Here is a 20,419-nt window from a genome sequence, read left to right as displayed (position 1 = left end):
TATGATGCCTTTATGCAGGCAGGATTTGATAAGTTAGGAACCATATAGAATTAAAATTGAATGTTTAGTTCAAAGTTTGTATTTGGCAAATTCAGCTTATGCTTTTTGCTTTTTAGTGATATCAAATTATTATATGACCAGTTTATCTAAGTAAAAGCACAAAACAGTAAAAAGAACAAAATTAAAATCATTTTATATTGTATGTATTCATATTATGTAAGTGTTGTATGTGATGATATGGTGAAACTGTTTTTCCTGAATATATTTGCTTCAGGCCAGTGTGTAGTCTCCCACCCTAAGGGAACCCAGTGTGTAGTTTCCTAGCCTAAGGGCAGCCACTGTTACAAGTTGAAGAGTTGTCATAATGACCTTGTGACTCGAATTAAAGAGTAAATATGAAAGTTCATAGAAGCTATCCATGCACCAGGCCGCTAGCTTATACATATAGAGCAATACAGCTTTCTGCTCCGGTTGTATTCAGTCATATTACAAGTATACTCCAGTGGCTTACCTCTTTGCTACATAGGATATACCATGTTCCTTAATCACCAACCATAATATATTGAAGGTTTCAAACCCACAAACCTATTGAGATTTATTAAAGCTCTCTATTTTTTGTAAAGCAATTGCTTCACATGATTATAACTTCCTATGATTCCTGTTGTAACTATAGCATCATAGAAGGACCTAGCTGAAAACTACTTAGCGACTGTTTAATATAGCTTTGGCTAGGCTATCTTCAAGTTCAGTGCCTTGACTCCTACTGATGGAGGAATGGAACAAAGATAGCAAAACAAAAAATAAAAAATATGCTCAATGTGGGGTAGCTGCTTTTTTGTACTATTAGGGCTAGTACAAGTTAATATATGTTAAATGCCCTTCTTTAGATTCCTGATATATGACAGAACTGAAGCTAAATAGCTTATTTTGTGCCATAGTTTTTTTTTAAGTCCCACTTTTCTATTGTTGAGTTCTTATCATAGCTTTAAGTTAATATTTTAGAGGGACTTCAAAGCCAAAAAACATCAAATAGTCAATGCTATCTTGATTTTTCTTGTGATGCAATTGTAAACCATTCTTTCTGACTAAATAAAGCTTTCATCCATTGACTTTTACATATTATTGTTTATATGTATTTCCTAAAGAATTCAGTAAAATTCATATTGAAATATGAATCCTCAACATATATTTAGAAATGGCACCTTTGGGAGATGATTAGGTTTAGATGACGTCCTAAGGATAGGGTCTCTATAACAAGATTAATACCCTTATAAGAAAAAAAGACCAGAGCTCTTTCTTCCCCTCTGAAATATAAGGCCACACTTAGAAAGTAGACTTCTATAAGTCAGGAAGTGGGCACTCACCAGGAACTGAGTCTGCTGGCAGCTTGGTCTTGAACTTCCTAGCCTCCAGAAAATGTGATAAATGTCTTCTGTTTAAGCTCCCCCACCAAAAAGAAGAATAAATAAAGAAGAAGAATTGGAGCCAGCTTGCCTTGTCTAAACTAGAATTTTTCAAGAGCAGCATAAAATACAGGAAACCAAAAATTCAAAATTTTTATTTATTTTAAAATATTTTTCTTCAGTTGATGAAGGTGATTCTTTCCTTGTTGACCCACAGTAACCGTAGGATACCTGGAATATGTGCTGGCAGTGTAAATGTTAAATCCATGTTACTTTTATCCCATTCCACAGTCATCCTTTCTTAACTTTTCTTAGCTTTCCCCTTAACTTCATCCTGTCTCTGCCCCTGAGCTAGGTGTCAGGATCAGCAGGAGGGTAGCATGTAGAGTTGATGTCATACAGTGTGGGCATTTTCCAATCTCAAAAGTTATAGAAAAGATAAGTAGCTATACACATCAAGATGAAAACCTATTGATTTTTAAATCTACTTGTCCTTGCTGTTAAAATGGTGATACAATGAAAGCAACTTTGCACAGTGGACTAGAAAAGAATAGCATTGAGGCAAGTAAGTGGCCTTTCTCAGAGAAAGGTTTAGACACAATTCATTAAATACTAGTCCTTCTAGCAGTGCAAAGACAGGAGAGGGACTCACATAGTATCATTAGGTATGTTCCCTATTGCAGAGAATCAGTGGCCTCGTAACACGTACATGTAGATTCTTCCTTTGGTGCACAGGGCTTAGCCAAGATACTTTGAACCTTCCTGATTCTGTGATTTGCTGTTAAAAAATTCAGCTTATTAGTATTCTAGTGAGATCAACTGCAAGAACACTCTGAGACACCAAGTAATCAAAGTGATAATGTTTTTCTCCAACTGGCTGAGTTTCAAGAGAAGCAGCAAAGCATGGCATAAACTAAAAATCTTTTCAGTGCTTTGTATGGTACAATTAATAATCACCTCTGTGTTTTCAGGGGTGATGAGTTGTGGAGTAAGCTAACATATAGAATGAGATTAACAAATCAAATTCTCACAAACCAGGAAGAGCTTTTTACTTAGTACCAAGCTTTATTAAATGATTTCAACTAAACAGGAGAACAAAAAGACAGCTGAAACAGGCCTTAGCTGTCATGGGCAGCTCCCCACTCCATCTTTTCCTGTGTCAGCAGGGCACCACTGGCCCAGAATAGGTTAAGTCTCTACACAAAGTTTATGGGATTCCACATTCATGGGAGCATTTTGATTATGCAGTATCTCCATTTTATACCCAAGAGAGTTGGATAACTTCCATGACTTTCTCCATGCCTCAAAGATCCCATCTTCTCTTCTACCGTAGCAGATCTTTAGCCAGGGACATTCTGTTAAGGGCGTATCAGAGACAAAGCCTCTTCTGCCCAGGAAATAACATTAATCTTTACTCAGAATTGAGTCACCTGTCTTCTTTCTTTCTGCCTCCCCTACCCCGCTCTCCAAAATGCCTCCTTCCAGAGGTAGTAAATAGATTGCTAGCCAACTCTTGCCTTGCACAGAGTTATAATATTTCCTGACGCTCAGGGAAGAGGGAGGGAGATAGATAGATAGATAGATAGATAGATAGATAGATAGATAGATAGATAGATGATAGATAGATCTGAGTTTCTCTAAAAGCATGTACTATGATGCTTCATAAGATTTTTGATTAAAAATTTAGTCACCAACTCTCTAAAATGTGTGGATAGATCCCATTTTATTCTTCACATACACTCTTGACATGTACAGCCCCCAGGTATGATAACTAGTAGGATGAAAAAAGATTAGTTTCCATCTGTTATAATTTGCAGAGAAAAAATTTCTACTCTCTCTTTGTGTACCCTAGAGATTCTTCTAAATATGTATATTTGGATCAAATAATGGAGTACTCTGAAATTCAGATCTAAAAATGTTCTTTTAATTAATTTTATTTTGTTTATTTTATGAGGCTTTGAGATGGGACTTTTTAGGCTAAAGATAATTTAAGTGGATATCTTGGTACTTTGTATCCAAAGCAGTCCATCCTGTAGGTACAGTGTTCTCTTTACCTAGTTTAAGTCCACTAATGCCTGTGACAGTTGTATTGACATTTACAGCATGCCCAAGACTTTAAACAAATTTAATAATTATTTTGTAATAATAATGACTTAATCTTTGTAATGTGGTTTAGAGTTTGCAAAGCGTTTTGGCCTTTTTTTTTTTTTTTTTTTTTTTTTTTTTTTTTTGTCCCTTAGCCATTTTGGCATTCACAGGTCCTCCAAACTCTATAATTTAAACCACTAAAAGGTCCACAACACCAAGTGAAGACACCCTAATTTAAACCTGAATTATAAGCTGAATTATCAACAATTCCTTATGTTTGCATTTATAAAGTAAGGAAAATTGAGCTTCAGAACTAAAGACTGTTCCTCTTTGAAGTAACAATATAAGTATAAAGGAACAAAGTCTGGGTTTGGGGTGGGGCTGTTTTTCCTACCTCTAACTATTAAATTGGAACCCTCTAGTCCATGTTAATACATGAAATCATGTGTGTCCTAATTAGAGGGATATTCTCATGAGTTCAGTTGGATAGAATCCTAGGAAAGAAGGAACTTGATAGAAATGTCTTCCTATTGTAAAACAGGAATAGCAAATTTGTTTTTGTTTTGAGTCATAAACACATATAAGGTCATTTGTGAATACTATTTTTAAACTGTATAGGTTTTGTTGATGTCAAAAATATAAGATCTGAAAACAAAGCAAAATTTAATAAATGTCCTACAATAAATTTGTTGAATATTACATTCCTATAGAGTGTCTGGTTGAAAAGCAAAGGGGAAAAATAATGGGAAGAAAAGAAAAACAGAAATGGCAGAAGTGAAATGCAAAGGAAGAGAAGATGAAATGAAAAGATAGAGGGATTTTAAAAGAGAAACACAGATTTAGATATAGGAGAAGGTAGTTCTATAGTACTGAATAACTACAGACAGTCCCTGACTTACCGTGATTTGATTCATGATACTTTACTTTATAATGAGATAAAAGTGATAAACATTCAAAGATAGTGTGGTGGCACATGCCTATAATCCCAACACTAGGGAGGCTGAGATAGGAGGATCACAAGTTCAAGGCCAGCCTGGGCTACATAGTAAGTTCAAAGCCAGCTTGAACTGCATAGCAAGACCCTGTCTCAAAAAACAAAAAGAGAAAGAAAAAAAAGAGCAAAGCATTCAGTAGTAACCACACAGACAGTTTTTTAATTAAATTAATTGGTACATTGTGCTGTTAGGGATGGGGTAGAATATCCCTGCGTGCCCCCCGACCTGTGTTTGCACTGTGCTAAACGCAGCCTGACAGACACTCATTTGCTAATTCTGCAGCTTCTCTGTAAGGAGAGGGACTTTGTGTAACTCAGACACATTGCAGAGCCTAACCCAGTCCCTTGTCTACTGACTAAGGGAGAAACAGAGAACTGAGATCTTAGGGATCCCAGCATAGATCCTCCTCTTTTTATTCCTGTTGGGTGTGACTGTGACCGCAGCAGCCTTCTGGCTGCTTTCATGAGGCCTCATCTTCTCTAGAAAGAAAACATATTTGAGTATGTACATTTAAGTATTATGTAATGAAATCTGTTAATATACAAATAAAATAGGTATATCATAAATATATGCTTAAGATGCTTGGTATATGGGTGCAGTGGGGCACAAAAAAAGTTAATTCATACATTTTAGATACACACGATGATCACATTCATCATTGGGAATCTGTATATTTTGATTCCTCTCTTTTTGCCATTCTACTCTACTCCCTTCAGCCCCTCTTCTCCTCATTATTTACAAAAGCATTGTTCCCATTTTTCCTTCTTTTTCTTGTCCCTTCCTTCCCTTCCCTTGCCCTCCTCCCTAGTTCCCCTTCCCATTTGAACATTTTCTTCCTATTTTATAACATCTGTTACACATTTTGGACCTTGTTTACACTTTAGGTTTCTCACACCAGAAAAATAATGCAGTATTTACACGTGTGTCCAATTTATTTCACTTAACAGTACAGTCCAATGTCCATTAACTGATGAATGAATAGGAAGATATGTACTTTTAGAGTACTACTACTTAGCCATAAAGAAGGATAAACTTGAGATAATTCTAGGTAAATGGATGTACCTTAAGACCACACATAGAATGTTTAATGTTACTCTTTTCAGAGGCTACTGATACGTAGTCCAGTACTCTCTCACAATGCCCAACTCCCAGGTAAGTGTTCTTGGCACATTTAAGGCAGACTGGATTAAGCCATGATGTGTAGTAAGTTAGAAATGCATTTTCAACTTAACAGTGGGCTTCTATAGCTCTACTACACTGTCAATCAGAGTGCATTTGCACTTTTGGCCTACTCTACTAGTTGCTAGTTGAACCTGTTACCACTTTTTAATTATTTCCAATACTAAGAGTTGAATCCCAGGCCTTTGCACAGAGCTAGATCTCCTTTATTACTTTTTATTTTGAGACAGAGTCTAAAATAAATCTCGTAAGTTTATCAGACTGGACTCAAGTTTGCAGTTCTCCTGCCTCAGCCTCCAAGACTGCTGGGATTACAGGCATGTGCCATCATGCTGGATTTTTTAAAATGCTACCTCCTCCATTAGTTCTTCATCTGTAACTGATGGAGGAACCTCAGCAGACACAGCTGGGCACCTGGGCTATCAGACTTCCTACAATTTGGGCCTAGAACTAAGCCTGCTTTGTTCAAGGTATATCTGATTCAGTTACAAAGAGAAATTTTGTGCATAAGGAATGAACCACTTCTGCATGCAGGCAGTCTTCACTCCTTTAGTCAGAACCACTAAGGTAGCTCTGAGCACTGTTTATATAGTGGTGAACCAGTTTAAGTAGATTAATGGAGTATTAGAAAGTTTTTTTCATGCTTTAAACTTGAATCTTTAGTCTGTAGAACAGTTTTATTTGTGAACTATATGGGTTTCTTCTAACTTAGAAAATACAAAACATGCCTTCACAATAGTTATTAATTTATGAGTCATCCCACTTCTTCATTAAGCTTCATTTTCTTGTCTATTCAAATGAAAGCTGTCTATAGGCAACTAATTCAAAAGTGGGAGTTAAAAACTAGGGATACTGGGGTTGGGGATTTAGCTCAGCAGCATAAGCGCCTGCCTTGCAAGAGGCAATCATGGGTTCCATCCCTGGTACCGATAAATAAAATAAAATAAATAGATAAATAAAAACTAGGGATACTGTATTAAGTTTTAAACATTTTTTTACAGTTTTGGATTTTTATTGTTGTTTTTCGCAGCCATTACATGAGACAGATACTGGAAGCTCTGCGCTACTGTCATGACAATAACATCATTCATAGAGATGTGAAGGTAAGTCCTTCTTACCACTACCTTTGCTGTTTACAAAGAGAAACTGACATAACTATGATGATAATCACAATGTTTTCTTTAATATTCGCATAGTAGGCATCTTAAACTGAATTTTATTTACAAATAAAAATTGATTTAGCTCCTTTACATTTGGGGAGTCTTGGTAACAATTAGTACTAGGACTACCTTGCCATTTCCATTTCCTTATTTTTGCTAAAGGCTACATGCAATCTAAAATGTTATTCTCCTTTTGCCATTGTATGTAAAAGAACAACAAATGAAAAACCAGCAAGTATGCTAAACCAAACTATGTCCTATACTGAGTTAATTGAGAGAAAAGTTATCATTTGTTTTATATAGATAAAGTTAGGGGGCCAAGGATTTAGCTCAGTGGTGCAATGCCTGCCTGGTAAGCACAAGGTCCTGAGTTTGCTTCCTGGAACTCACACCCAAAAAAAGTTAACCATACATTTTCATAATGTTGCAATGTACACTGGGCATCACTGTATCTTCTTTGCAGAAACTTATTAGTATATAGCATGAAATCACAATTAAGGTGAAATACAGTCTGTGCCCTTAAAATATCAGAATGATCATTATTCAGTCTTTCTGCCTATTCTACCTATTATCAAGTTGATGAGAATTCTCAATCTCTGGCTCTCACAGTGTGAAGCAAAACATAGAGACAGCCCAAGAGGATACCAGTGGACCTTCCTCCTGATTCCTAGCCCCTTTCAAGGCCTAGAGCAGTGGTGGCAAACCTTTTAGAGATGGAATGCCCAAATTGCAACCCAAAACCCAATTATTTCTTGTAGAGTACCAACACTGCAATTGAACCTGAATAGAAAAAAAACAATTCACACATTAGTATCTTCTGTCTTAAAAGAAAAACATAATAACAGACCTTTCAAAATACAGCTTTTTATTGAAAGGTAAAAGCTTGCATTTGGCATGCTTTTGCACAATTAATGTGATCTCTGCTATTGTGTGCATGCTCACTGCAGCACCTTTGCCATAGATTTGCCACCACTGACCTAGAGTCACGGAGGAGCCTCTGATGTTTGTCTGGCCCTGGGATATACTTTGAAACTCTGGTTTTTTGTTGCTGGCCTGTCTCTACTCCAAACTTCTGGAAACATGGGGTTTCTTCCTTTGAGGCATATTATTAAAGGTCTGGCTTCTTCAATGTATTTTAAATGACCAAAAAAATAAGTAGAGTTTAAAGTTTCTATGATTGAGAAATTTTAACCAAAATTCTTCTGGTTAAAAGCTGAGAGAAAGCATGAACAATTCTAAAACTATCCAGCAGAATGTTATAATAGCAATTCAACATCATTGAAGAAATGGACAAAACATACATTAGTGTAAATTAGTTATATAATACTCATTCTTTCAAATGTGATGATAGGAAATTGATACTATTATTATGAAAATACAATACACTGAACAGCTCAATGAATGTATAACAGTTTTATTTTTTAAAATATTCTTTAGTTATCCAGAGTAAGAAATATGAAAAGATAAAGGGGAAAAATTGTCAAATATAGCACATACTGTGAGACCCTTTTGTATTTAATGCATATAAAAAATGATATGTAAGAAGTAAAATATATCTCCTAGATATTACAAAGTATATACAAAGAAAAATGATCACTTGAAATAATAAAACATATAAAATGATCCTATTAAAATTGTTAGTTCATGTAATAGCATTGTGTTAAAAAGCTAGTTCACTCAAGAATCAATTTTATTTTGCATGAATTCTATTTGTGAAAAACAGTTGTATCAATGTCATATAATTATGGCTGGACAATGTATTTCACTATACCTTCGCTAATATACTCAGATTTTGATTAACCATGGTACTGTATATGATACTTAAAATCCAAAATAATTATATTTTATTTCACTTTCTAATTTATCTTCTGATTTAATTATTCATCAACTATTTGAGTGCCCATTTCATGCAGAATACAGTGCTTAAAGCCCTGAATGTATTGTGGTGTCAGTAGAGTGTAATAAAGCAGCATATCTTTTATCTAGTGCTGCAGATCAACATACACTAAAATGTAACTTCAAAGAACAACTGCAATTATTTGCTGACCATCTTGCAGTTTGGACAGAGCTTCCTGGGGACTTCTCACTTCAAGTAAAGCTACATGGCTAGTTTCCATACAAGCTTCATTCAATCTTTTGGCATCTCAACTAAAGTGACTAGAACAGCTGAGTACTGGCTGGCCTTCTTTATCATCTCTCTTTCAGGGCTTATCTCACTCTTTCCCCATGGCCCTATCCTTTACAGGAAGTGCCTCCCGGCTCCAGCAAAGCAAAACTGGACATTGCCAGACCTCTTGAACGTAGGCCCAAAATTGACACTAGTTACATCCTCTGCATTCAGTTAATTTCGTCAAGCATAAAAAAGTCATAAGGCTAGCCTGGGTTCAAGGGAGGAAAAGTATATGCATCTTTTCAGTGGAGGAGCAGCCGCTGTATCAAGGATGGAAGAACTTGGTGGCCATCTTTATAGACAGACAGACATATAGTATGAGTGCTAGTGGTGAGTCAGTAAAAGACAATCATCAATTTCATGAAATAGGTTGTAAGGGGCCTGGTGTTGACTCATAGGGTAGTTTCATGGAAACGAGGGAATTTTTCACAGAGAAAGAACAGTGTGTACAAAGGCCCAAAAGTAGTTTTGCATTTGATTCTAAATTAATCCTATATTATTTTATTTCTAAAGTGCATGCCACATAATTTTAAGGAAGTACCCAGAAATGTTGTAAGGAAGGGAAGAGAAGTAATTCTCAAACTTCAGATTAACAAGAAAAAAAACCACCAAATAATAAGACACAATTTTTCAGGGAAACTTAACACAATGCACATATTAGTGTTGGTATTCTTTATATTTCAATACCTAAAATCTATACATTTTATGTGATAAATTAAATATTCTTATTTAGTTAATTGACAGTATTGAATTTGGCATATTTTCTTAAGGCATTCATCCATTTGATTCAGCATCTGGTTACAGGGGTACTATCATGCAAAGGTAAAGCTTTCATCATGATGTATTTCATGTAGTAATAATTTAACACTTCACTTGATTTCTTTTGTTAATATTTTTTCCAGGAAAGCTGCCTACAAGCTTTCTTTGCATTCAAATTTATGTGCAGTGACTTGTCTGTATGTAGATTTAGTTTGTAGATTCTGGTTTCTGTAGTTCATTTTTTATCTGAGTTTGCTTCTTTTATATTTGCTAAAGAAAACAGAAGCCAGGTGGGGTGGTACATGCCTGTAATCCTAGCACCCTGGGAAGCTGAGGCAGGAGAACCACAAGTTTGAGAACAGCCTGGGCAACTTAGTGAAACTCTGTTTCAAAGTAAAAATAAATACATAATTAAAAAGATGTAGAGATGTAGCTCAGTGTGAAGCCTTTGGGTCTGCTTCAAAGTTTAAAAAAGTGAAAAGAGTAGGAATGTAGTTCCGTGTTGAAGATTCTGGGTACAGTGCTTAGCACGGAAAGGAAAGAAGATGGAAGGGCATGGTAGTACTGTATTTTACTTCTCTTAGAAATAACTAGATTATTTGTTTTATCTAGCTAAGAATATTTTCATGTTCCCTTTCTTCTCTCTCATTCTCTCGCTCCCCCCCCCCCGTCTCATACACACACACACACACACACACACACACACACACGCACACATATTCCTTACCATATGAACCAAAAGCATTAGATTTCCCAAGGGTCTTGCCATTATATTCATTAGTAGTACTATTTTGTTAACTAGATGAACATTTCTTTTTGAAATCATCACAGATGAGTCTAAAAAGAATTGTATACGGTATCATGTGAACTGTAGTGAAACTGATTGCCTTGGAGAAGCACTTTTGCATGAGCCACACTGGTCAAATCTAGGGCCAGACAGTTTGTGAAAGAGGCTATCCTAGGTATCATAACATGATTAGCAGCATCCCAGCCTCTTCCCATTAGAGGCCAATAGCATCTTCCCCCAGTTGTGACAACCAAAAATGTCTCCACACATTGCCAAGTGTCTTCTAGGGCACAAAATTTAAAATTCATGGTTATTATATAATGTTATATTTCTTATGTTTTGCCTCTTTGTAGGTATTAATTACAGTATGCACATAAATTTCTCTCTCTGTCATCGTCTTCCCCTTGATTATTCTTTTTTTTTGTGAAAGGAGACAAAAAGCTCCATTACATCTCAGTGATCTTTCTCTTCCCCCATCCCTAAGTTAAAAGAACTCTGGAGAGAAATAGCACAGTTGTCAGAGTAAATGCAACTCCTGGCCCCTGGCCTACTTTGCTGGTTCTGCTAAGCCAGAGAGCCAGTAGAATCCTCTGGGCTCTCCTAACTCCTGTGGACAGCTTCACAAGGTGTCATCGGGGTGTGCAGAGAGAGACTCAGCATTCCTTTGGCCTTTCTGTCCCTCTGACCCACTCAGGCAGAACTGTAGTAACTGAAGTTGAAACAGAACAGCTCCTCTGGAAATGCAAACTGACTGCTACACACACAGTCACTTTCTGTTCTGAATGAGGCCTGACCCCAAGAGGTGTAGGTGCTAAGCTTTGAGTTCTCAGAACTGTGCAAACCCAAGTCACATATAAACCCAGCCGGAGGCCTCCAGCCCAAGTATTTCTGAGTATGCTTCCTTTAAATGGTTTTCCTCCCAACCTGTGTCAACACGCCTGGCTGCTCTCTGGTCCCCTTCAGGTCTCAGTTCTCCTTTCACATGCTGAGGGCCTGGTTTTATTATAAACATATGTTCATGTAATACTGGTTGCCGTGGCAGTGTGGATTGCTTAAAGTATTCCTTCCTCTTGCTTTCAATCTCTGATGTTTCTTTTATTTGTGTTACCATAACTCTCAAAAGTCTCTCATTTTGTACAAGAAAAATGAAATTCTCACAAACTTATTTTCTTCTTTACTACAAGAATTACCCTGGCTACTCTTCTGGCATTGCTTTTGTAAGGTTGTTGAATATAATGTACACATTTAATTTGTAGTGTTTTAATAATTGTACTTAGAAAAATCTCATGAACTATGAGATCATATCAATGTAATTTGCATTTCTAACTGCTGTACGTCTGTTCTCCCAACACACTCGTGAAACAAAAGGACGTTCCTGATTTATTTTTAAAAAGAAGGGTGGCTGGAAGTCGTGGCACATACTTGTAATCCCAGCACTTGGGAGGCTAAGGTGGAAGGATCACCTTGAGTTCAAGGCCAGCCTGAACTACATGGGAAGACCCAGTATCAAAAAACAAAACAAAAGAGTGAATGTGGTCCCACTCACTGCTCCTCACATTGCAATCTGGGCTGGTGTGTATCGTTTAACCAAAGATATTTTTCTGTCTGGTGTAAAACCTTTCTTGTTGGAGTAATTCTTCCCAGTGATATCAATTCCACTGGAATTGCAGACCATCAGAGGAAGATCACTGTGTGACTGAAATGCTTAACAATTACCAGCATCTCTTTGTGTTCTGCCAGCAAGCTTTCTTTTCACCTGTCTTCACACATTTGCCCATCATAATTCCCACCTTGGCAGTCTGCAAGACCAAAAATAGACCAAGAGTCCTTACCAAATCAAAACTAATGGGCCATCTTCCCCTCCTACCTAGGGAGGACAAGACTCCCAGTTTGAATGGTTTATCCTGGTTTTTGTTTGAACAGTCTTAATGGCTTGTTTTCCTGATTAATAGTTTAAAAACTGCCTTAATGAGAATGCATATGTAGAAAAAATAAAAGGAAATAAACAGTGTGTCATGCTTATTTTCTTAAGTTAAAATGTCATCTTATTGGTGTCTAAGTCAAAATTTCAGGTTTCTGAGATCTCAAACTTATTTGACTTTAACTCACACAGAAGAAACATTAAGAATACCATTTTTCCAAAACTCAAATGTTAAAATTAAAAAATTAGCAATATTTTATATAGAATATTTACTATTACATTGAATAGCCAGTTCCCTCAATTGCATAAAAAATAATCAACTAATTAGGAAAGCATCTATGATACAAAGGTAAATGTGATGATAATGATCTCGGTACCTAGTTCAATACAGGAGATTTAAATGGGAGTTTTCTTTCACAATGAGTAACTTGAAATTGCACATACCTCTTCCTGCTTTTTTATGTAGGAAATACTTTGGTAACATTTTTATTTTTTTATTTAAAATAGTAGGCAGAGCTATAAAGTGATTTTTTAAAATAATGATTTTTAGAAGTTATAGTTTTTAAGAATCTTAAGTACAGTGAGATTTAGTATAGTATAGTTTATGTTAAAGGAAAATTATTGATAATCTTAGTTTGATGAGTTTTGATTGTCTCTACTGTTGTAACTGAAGGAATCCGGGCATCTCAGGAATTCCCTTGAAGGACTTACAGTTGTTTTGTGATTGCAGGTCTAGAAAGTTACTAAATCGGATGCCTCCATTTACAATCAGTACACAGGAAGGTTGCCTGGATTTCTCAGGTCTCCTTTATCTCTACAAATTACTGAGCCAGAAATTTGATTGCTAGTATAAAAGAAAGAATAGATATATATGCACTGTAAGTACTAGAAACCAGAATGTGCTTAGACTTTTCTCTCAGTTAAGCATCAAAAAGAAAAGGGCAAATATTTACTGGTTTTGTTCTACAGATTTTTAATGAAAATTACACAAATGTGTCAGAGCAAACTGTAGTGACTTTGAATACACAGCTCTAGGAGATCTGTACAGTGAGTTGCTATTACAGGTGTTTCTAATTCAGGAACAAAATACACTATGAGATTAAAGACTCATGTGAACTTTAAACTTCCTTTTGCACACTAGGGAAATTAGCATATGGAGAAAAAATGAGTCTTTAAGCAGTTTCTAATGAAGTGGCAAATTACAGTCACAAATGATTGTTTTTATTCATCTGTTTATGTTTTGTTCTTATCTAAGAAAATACAAGTACCATATAGGTAGAAATAGAAAATATGCTGTAGCTCCAAATGTCCTTCTGATCATGGGAAAACAACACAACATTTTTTAATTTTTTTGATTATAATGTATGCAGTGCACAATGTAGTCACCATCATTTGTCTTACAAACAAGATTACATGGAAGAAAGAAATGGCCACTAAGAAATGCTTGCCTCTTAAATATTTACTTAGCTATTGGAGAAAATTGGGATGACTTACTTAACTATGCACTTCGGTTTTTCATCAGTAAATAAATGGTGGCTGTGATGATTTAAACAAGACATGTAAAGCATATAAGCAGAGTTCCTGGCCCATAAGTGTTTTATTAGGTGATACAATGATGTTATTACAATGCTTTATCGTTTACTTATTTCACAAAAATCAGTAGAACATTTCTACATACCAGGTATTGTCATTAATAGCATTATTTATATTGGATACAAAAACAAATAAAATGTGATAAGGATGAACATATAAAGATACTGTTTCAGCTTTTTATTTTGTCAAAGCCTAATTAAATTTTTAAGCATACTTACAAGTAACATTTGCTTAATAAATATCAGAATCAATGAATATTGCCTCTCCCAGTAACATGAACCGGGTAATACCAAATAAATAATATGTGATTCAGCCTTGGATTTTTATACTGTATTATTCATACATTTAGATAAGACTTAAATGAGGATGTTTCTTATCCATTTTTTTCTTGTGCTAATTTTTAAAGTTTATCAGTGACTAACAAAACATACTAGCTATAGATGGACCTTTGTATTCTACTAGAAAGCAGGTAAACCATAAGCATTTGTCTCTTCATCCTACAGAGTAAAATACTATGTTCTGAACAGAAGTTCCACAAAAGAGTTTAAAAAGAAAATGGTTTATTTCATGTGCAGTGGAATCCTTCCAGTGCGCTTGACCTCTGCCTCTGAAAATTGCTGCCATCTCTACTTTTAGTAGAAAGAACTATAAGTTGAGTTCTGTGAATATATGTATATTTTTAAACCAAAGTAGTTTTCTTGGTACCTGTTGTCAACCAAGATATGACATGTAAATTATTTACTTTAATGTCTGTAATCGAGTCACATGAACATTTTTCTTTTCTATGGTGGTTTTCCATCAAGAAGTCAACGATTTCATTTAAATGGTTGTATATGTGGTGAATTTGATTTTGTAAAAAGATTATATAGTGTCTTCTTGAATGTTTTATCTAAGAGAAGAAATATGATGGGGTCTGTGCTACTTCTGGCTGAAGCAAGACAGGTGAGGATATTTTTTGTTTCTATTAAATAATTCAATAGCAGACAGTCCTCACTTTGACGCAGAACATAAAAAATAGGTTTAAAAATACTGTACGGAAGAAAGCAAACTATTAGTAGAATCTGGATGACCAAAAGATGTCTTCTCACAGAATTGTAAGTCAAGTCTTTCTCCATAATAGATGTACAGGCCCTTATTTTTCTCAGATGGCTGACAAAAGAGTAGTAAGACGTTAGTACTACTAAAAATGAAAGTCCAATGAATGTGGTTCCAATGAGACCTGCAATCTGAGATATCACGGCTCCCACTTCCGTCCGCCGATTGTAGCACCAGCTCTCTTTTCCTATTGTAGCCTCTACAGCTGAGTAGTATATGATAATGGGAATAATTATGCCCATTACAATTACCCATATGAAAATGCACAATTTTCTAGCAAAGTTGGGCTGGCGAAATTTTTTTAGTAAGTGGCCATAAAATATTTTCTCATAACATGAAGTGGTCTCTTGGGTGGAATCCTTTTTTATTAAAGTAGCATAGCGGCTTACAGCAATCCAACTTAAAATTAAGAGGCTGACAAACATACTTACATGCATGGATAAAGTTCCCAGAAAATTGAACACTTTGCATTCTGCAGATTTATATTCCCATTGGAAACCTTTCAGGAAATAGATACCCATGAAGGGCATGGCACTGCACACAAGTAAGTTTGCAGTCACAAGATGTGCCAGGTAGATGTGTGTTGATGTTTTCTTACCTATTTTTGTCAAAAATACCCACTGAGAGAGTGAGTTTCCAAAGAGACCAACAATACAAAGAATGGTATAAGTGATTGGTAAAGCTCTGGAAGTGATCATGGATGGTCGAATGCATGTTGAATTGTTATTCATTTATACCAGATCTTCTTGAATTTTGTCACAGGAGCTAGAACAGAATTGTATATACTTAATATTAACACTGTAGGTGGTATTTAAGCTAAATAGTAAAAACAAAAGTTTTGGATGCAATAAAATAATAGCAAAATGTATTGTGGAAAGGGAAAGCATAGATGGCTTCTTACCTTTTTTAATCACAGTGTTCAGTTGTGATAAAAGTAAAAAATGTGCTTATTGTGATAGATAATGCCTTTGTCTAAAAAACAAAAATTGAAGCAAATAGTTAAATTTCTGAGTATTATCATTTTATGTGAGAGTAATTTGTAGTTCTTATAAAGCAATGTGTGATGACAGATTTTGTCTAGAATTATAATTTTCAAAATGTAAAGCATATATGAATAGTATATACTGATCAAAGAAAAATGTTACAAAGGATTTTGTGGCCACATTAGAGAGCTAAAAATTTTAATTAGCACCCTGCTTATTTGTAAGTAGTTTTCAAAATGATGTCTTTTCACAACTTGATTAAAACTAACCTACTACAGAACTATTAGAAGAATCTCTTTTCATAGCTCACAAATAAAGTTAATTCCACCTGAACAAAAACTCAGACAAGCACCTGAATTGAACAGAAGGCATAGAGACCAAAGATAGACTAAAAGCTCACGATCTAAAGGCATCAGAAATTGTTCTTTATATTGCTAAACTGTCACACTTCAAAAAAATTAAAATTGTGGGGTCATGCATGGTGACATATACCTGTAATCCCAAAACTTGAGGAAGCTGAGGCAGGAGGATTGTTGCAAGTTTGAGGCTAACCTGAACTACATAGTGAGTTCAAGGCCAGCCTGAACTACTACAGAGAGAGACTCTGTCTCAAAAAAAACAAAGGTGGGGGGAGTGGTGCTGGGGATATAGTTCAGTGAAAAGGCACTAGATTTAATCTCCAGTATTGGGTGAAGAGATTAAAATTGTACTTCAAAAATTCAGTTGTTATGATTGTTGGGGAGAGCTCCCTTATGTGTCCTCACATGTAATTTAGTGCTATCTGGGTTTTTCCAATTTTTTTTCTTCCAAGTATTAGAGATTGGACTCATGGCCTTCACACTGAGCTATATCTCCAACTCTTTTTTTTTAAACAGTGTCTCATTAAATTGCCCCAATTGGGCATGAATTTGCAATTGTCTTACCTCACACACCCAGACTACCAGGATTACTGCTGTGCACCACCATGCCCAGTTTCAGAGGATTCGTTATTTGTTTAGAGAATATGATGTTTTAATCACAGCATAAATGCAACTGTAATTTATGCCTTTTATATCTTCTTTATGAACATTCTGGTTGCAAAGGGTACACAGATATGCCAACGAATCATATACAGTCTCCCTTGTATTTCTTATTTTTATCTCCTTATTTCCTTATTTTTTCAAGTGAGAATAACAAAGAAAAGTTACTACATTCTGGGCAAATAAGAACTGTGATCTGTATTCCAACGAGCCACATTTCTCTGTGCTCTTCACTATAACTCTCTGGGCACCACATCTGCCACTATTTTATAATCTATAACAAGATTTCTCAAATTTTTCAATCACATTTTCTGTTTTGATTAACATAAAAATCTTGCCATAAACAGACTTCTGATGTGTCTTCAGCCCCTCGGATCTATTTTATTCCCTATCCCTCCTCAGAATCATGGGTTCATTTATTTTTCATATTCTGGATTGCTTTTTAATTGTATTTCAAATTTCATAGACATCAGGATTTTTTTTCAAAATGTAATAGTGTAATTTTGAAATAAATTTTTAAACCAAACAATCCACACCCAAAAATTTAAAGACCTAAGAGCTACACAGGTATCTCTATGTGCAAGTATTGAGACTTTTAATTGATGTCTAACATTGTCCTCATGCAGGAACTTCACTGACAAGTAGTTCACCATCTTGCTCCTCAAATTTGTATTTACTGTACCTCCCCTTTGTTTTGTTGTTAGAGGTTTTTTATTTTGGGTTTTTTGTTTTTGTTTTTGTTTTTGTTTTTGAGACAGGGTCTCGCTATGCAGTTCAGGCTGGCCTTGAACTCACTTTGTAGCTCAGGCTGGTCTTAAACTTGCAACAGTCCTCCTGCCTCAGCCTCCCAAATGCTAGGATTACAGGCATGTGCCACCACACCCAGCACCTCTCCTTTAGAAATTTTACTTTTAGGGGCCAGAGATTAGCTCAGCAGCATAAGCACCTGCCTGGCAAGCACAAAGTCGCAAGTTCAAACCCTAGTACAAAAAAAAAATTTTTTTTTACTTCTAAAGGTACTAGACAATTGTTTTCTAAAATTTGGGGAATACCATTAAACTTAAATTAAATCAAAGTGACATGTTACAGATACAGAATTGCTTTCTAGAAAACATCTCCAGGTCTACATTCCTTTCAGCAGAATGCCTGTCTCAAGTCACTAGTATACACATTGTATCTCTGTTAATTTGACAAATGAATAAGTGACACAACTCTTAACAATTACTAATGATCATCTATATAGTTATATCCTTTCTTAATGATAACTTTTCAAATTTTAAAGTTTAGTCCTATTAAGGGTTTTAATAGAATTAACTTTTAAGCTAAAAATGAATAATCACCCTTACCTGTAAGAGTAGTTTATGCCAGTTAAGGTTATATTGTTCAAGGAAGTGATGCAAATTTCAAACTTAAAATTCTCTAATCTTCACTCTTCCAGTATCGTTAGTCAATGTAAGTAGATTCTTGTATGATGCCAGCTATGCTACAATGGGGGAAAAGGAAAATAAATAGAGTATTGAAGAAATCCAGTAGTTATGGCTAATGTAACTATCTCCTCAAAAAAACCCCTCATTTCTCTACTTCAGTAGTGAGAGGAAGTTTGTGGACAATATATACATATATTGTACTTCCTTATTATTATTTCGTGAACTAGTTACACCCCATTTAGCTTGATTACCATGATTGGCTGAACTTCAGAAGTTTAATCCTCCATAAGCTAGTTTTATATGACATCATCATAGAGAAAACTACACTACCCAATAAAATACTGGTACAAATTTGTCTGTAAACTTATCTGTAAAATCATGTGGGTGACTTATTTGCAATTCATCTTTATTAAGAATAGAGGGAAACAAAGCTCAAAGCTTTCTTACGGTAGCATACTAGAAACAACTATTCTTAGAGTAGCACTAGAACTTTAGGATCATCTATGGGTTGAAATCCTTTGTTTTAAGATTGAAGAATCCAAGGCCCAGAGAAATCCACCATAAGCACAGACCGCTGCAGTTTGGGTCCCAGTTTTGTTACTAATGAATTAACTCTTCTAACTGTCCTGTGCTGACTCCATTCAGATTCAATGTTTGGAGCATTTTAGAAATAGACTTTGAAAATCCTGGGAAGTAACAGATATGCCATAAATCAAACGAGGTTATAATATAATGAACTGTGAAACCGATTTTATGAATAAGATTATTTAGTCAGTCTGTGAACTGCTAACTAAATGAAAGCTAAATGTTCACAGCTGGGGAGCAGACTGCCTCAAGCACCCTTCCTTGGGTAGTTAAGCCAGAGGAATCTGAAAAAGAGAGCATAAATCTAATTTAATCTAGCCTGAGCACTTCAGTTATCAATAAATCTGCATTTAAAATTAATAGGTTTGCTATTTCTCATAACTCCCATTGCTTATCATATTTCATCTTGATTGAGCAAATTCTCTCCGATGTTTGCTAGCATTTTTCTCTAAAACAAAAATGAGAACTCCATATGGAGAATATGATTCTGCTGCTGTGCGTCTATGCAGTATTTGCCATCATCCAATTAAGAACAGTGATTCATCCAGGGTTACATGGCAATTGATTGCAGAATAATTTTCCTTCTAGAATTTCTATCATCTTTATTTCAACAATTTTTCATGTTCCAGAAAGAAATTACTTAGAATAAAAACATTTTGGTGCTGGGGGTGTGGCTCAGTGGTAGAGCACTTCCCTGGCATGCATGAGTCCTGGGTCAGATCCCCAGCACTGTAAAACAAACATTTGGAGGTAATTTAAAGAAGAAAAAATTGAAATTAGAATGCTGTTTAAAAGTCATTGAAAGACAGTTTTAATATTATCTGTTGAGGCGTAAGCACCTTTAATCCAAAAACAAGACTTCCTTGCTTTCCTCCTTTGTCCGCAACTCAGTTAATAATACACACTGTCACTCCTTCAGTTACTCAAGCCAAAAACTTAAGGCTCACTCTTGATTCTTCTTCCTTCACATTTTATATTCTTTCAGCTGCTGCTGCTGAAGCTTCTACTACTGCCACCATTATTTAGTCAGATATCATGAGAGCTTTGTATGTGCCAGACTTTCTGCTGTTTGCTGGTCTTCACAATGCCCTGAAAAATAAATACCTTAATTTCAAACTGAAGCGCAGAAAGTTTATGTAAGTTTCCCAAGTCACACAACATTGTGATTAATTGCCTTCAGAGCAAGTAATTGAAAAGAGCAAGCCCACAGATACAATGCCTTTATTTTGTTTGTTTGTTTGTTTGTTTTTTATCT

The 20,419-nt window shown here is 35.5% G+C and overlaps 2 protein-coding genes across 15 annotated transcripts in view; one reads left to right on the top strand and one right to left on the bottom strand.

Moving 5' to 3' along the window:
- The window catches only part of Cask (calcium/calmodulin dependent serine protein kinase), a 379,314-nt gene that overhangs the window by 200,622 nt on the left and 158,273 nt on the right, over positions 1 to 20,419 (top strand). For all 14 annotated transcript variants that reach the window (XM_013151957.3, XM_003469430.5, XM_013151955.3 and 11 more), the window contains one exon: positions 6,696 to 6,768. In XM_013151957.3, the coding sequence (XP_013007411.1) occupies positions 6,696 to 6,768 (73 nt within the window). The remainder of the gene's footprint in view (positions 1 to 6,695; positions 6,769 to 20,419) is intronic.
- Gpr82 (G protein-coupled receptor 82) lies at positions 13,638 to 18,745 on the bottom strand. Its single transcript, XM_013151960.3, has 3 exons — positions 18,499 to 18,745; positions 16,052 to 16,122; positions 13,638 to 15,915 (listed from the first exon to the last, which is right to left on the bottom strand). The coding sequence occupies exon 3, from the start codon at positions 15,879 to 15,881 to the stop codon at positions 14,871 to 14,873; it is 1,011 nt and encodes a 336-aa protein (XP_013007414.1). The 5' UTR covers positions 15,882 to 15,915; positions 16,052 to 16,122; positions 18,499 to 18,745; the 3' UTR covers positions 13,638 to 14,870.

The sequence above is a fragment of the Cavia porcellus genome, unplaced genomic scaffold, assembly GCF_034190915.1.
Source record: "Cavia porcellus strain 051 isolate PalLab524CR breed Dunkin Hartley unplaced genomic scaffold, mCavPor4.1 scaffold_3, whole genome shotgun sequence".
Taxonomy (NCBI): Eukaryota; Metazoa; Chordata; class Mammalia; order Rodentia; family Caviidae; genus Cavia; species Cavia porcellus.
This window is presented reverse-complemented; position numbering and strand designations above follow the sequence as displayed.

Excerpts from the sequence above, each read along its gene's own strand:
- Gpr82 (XM_013151960.3), bottom strand. The coding sequence starts at position 15,881 with ATGAATAACAATTCAACATGCATTCGACCATCCATGATCACTTCCAGA.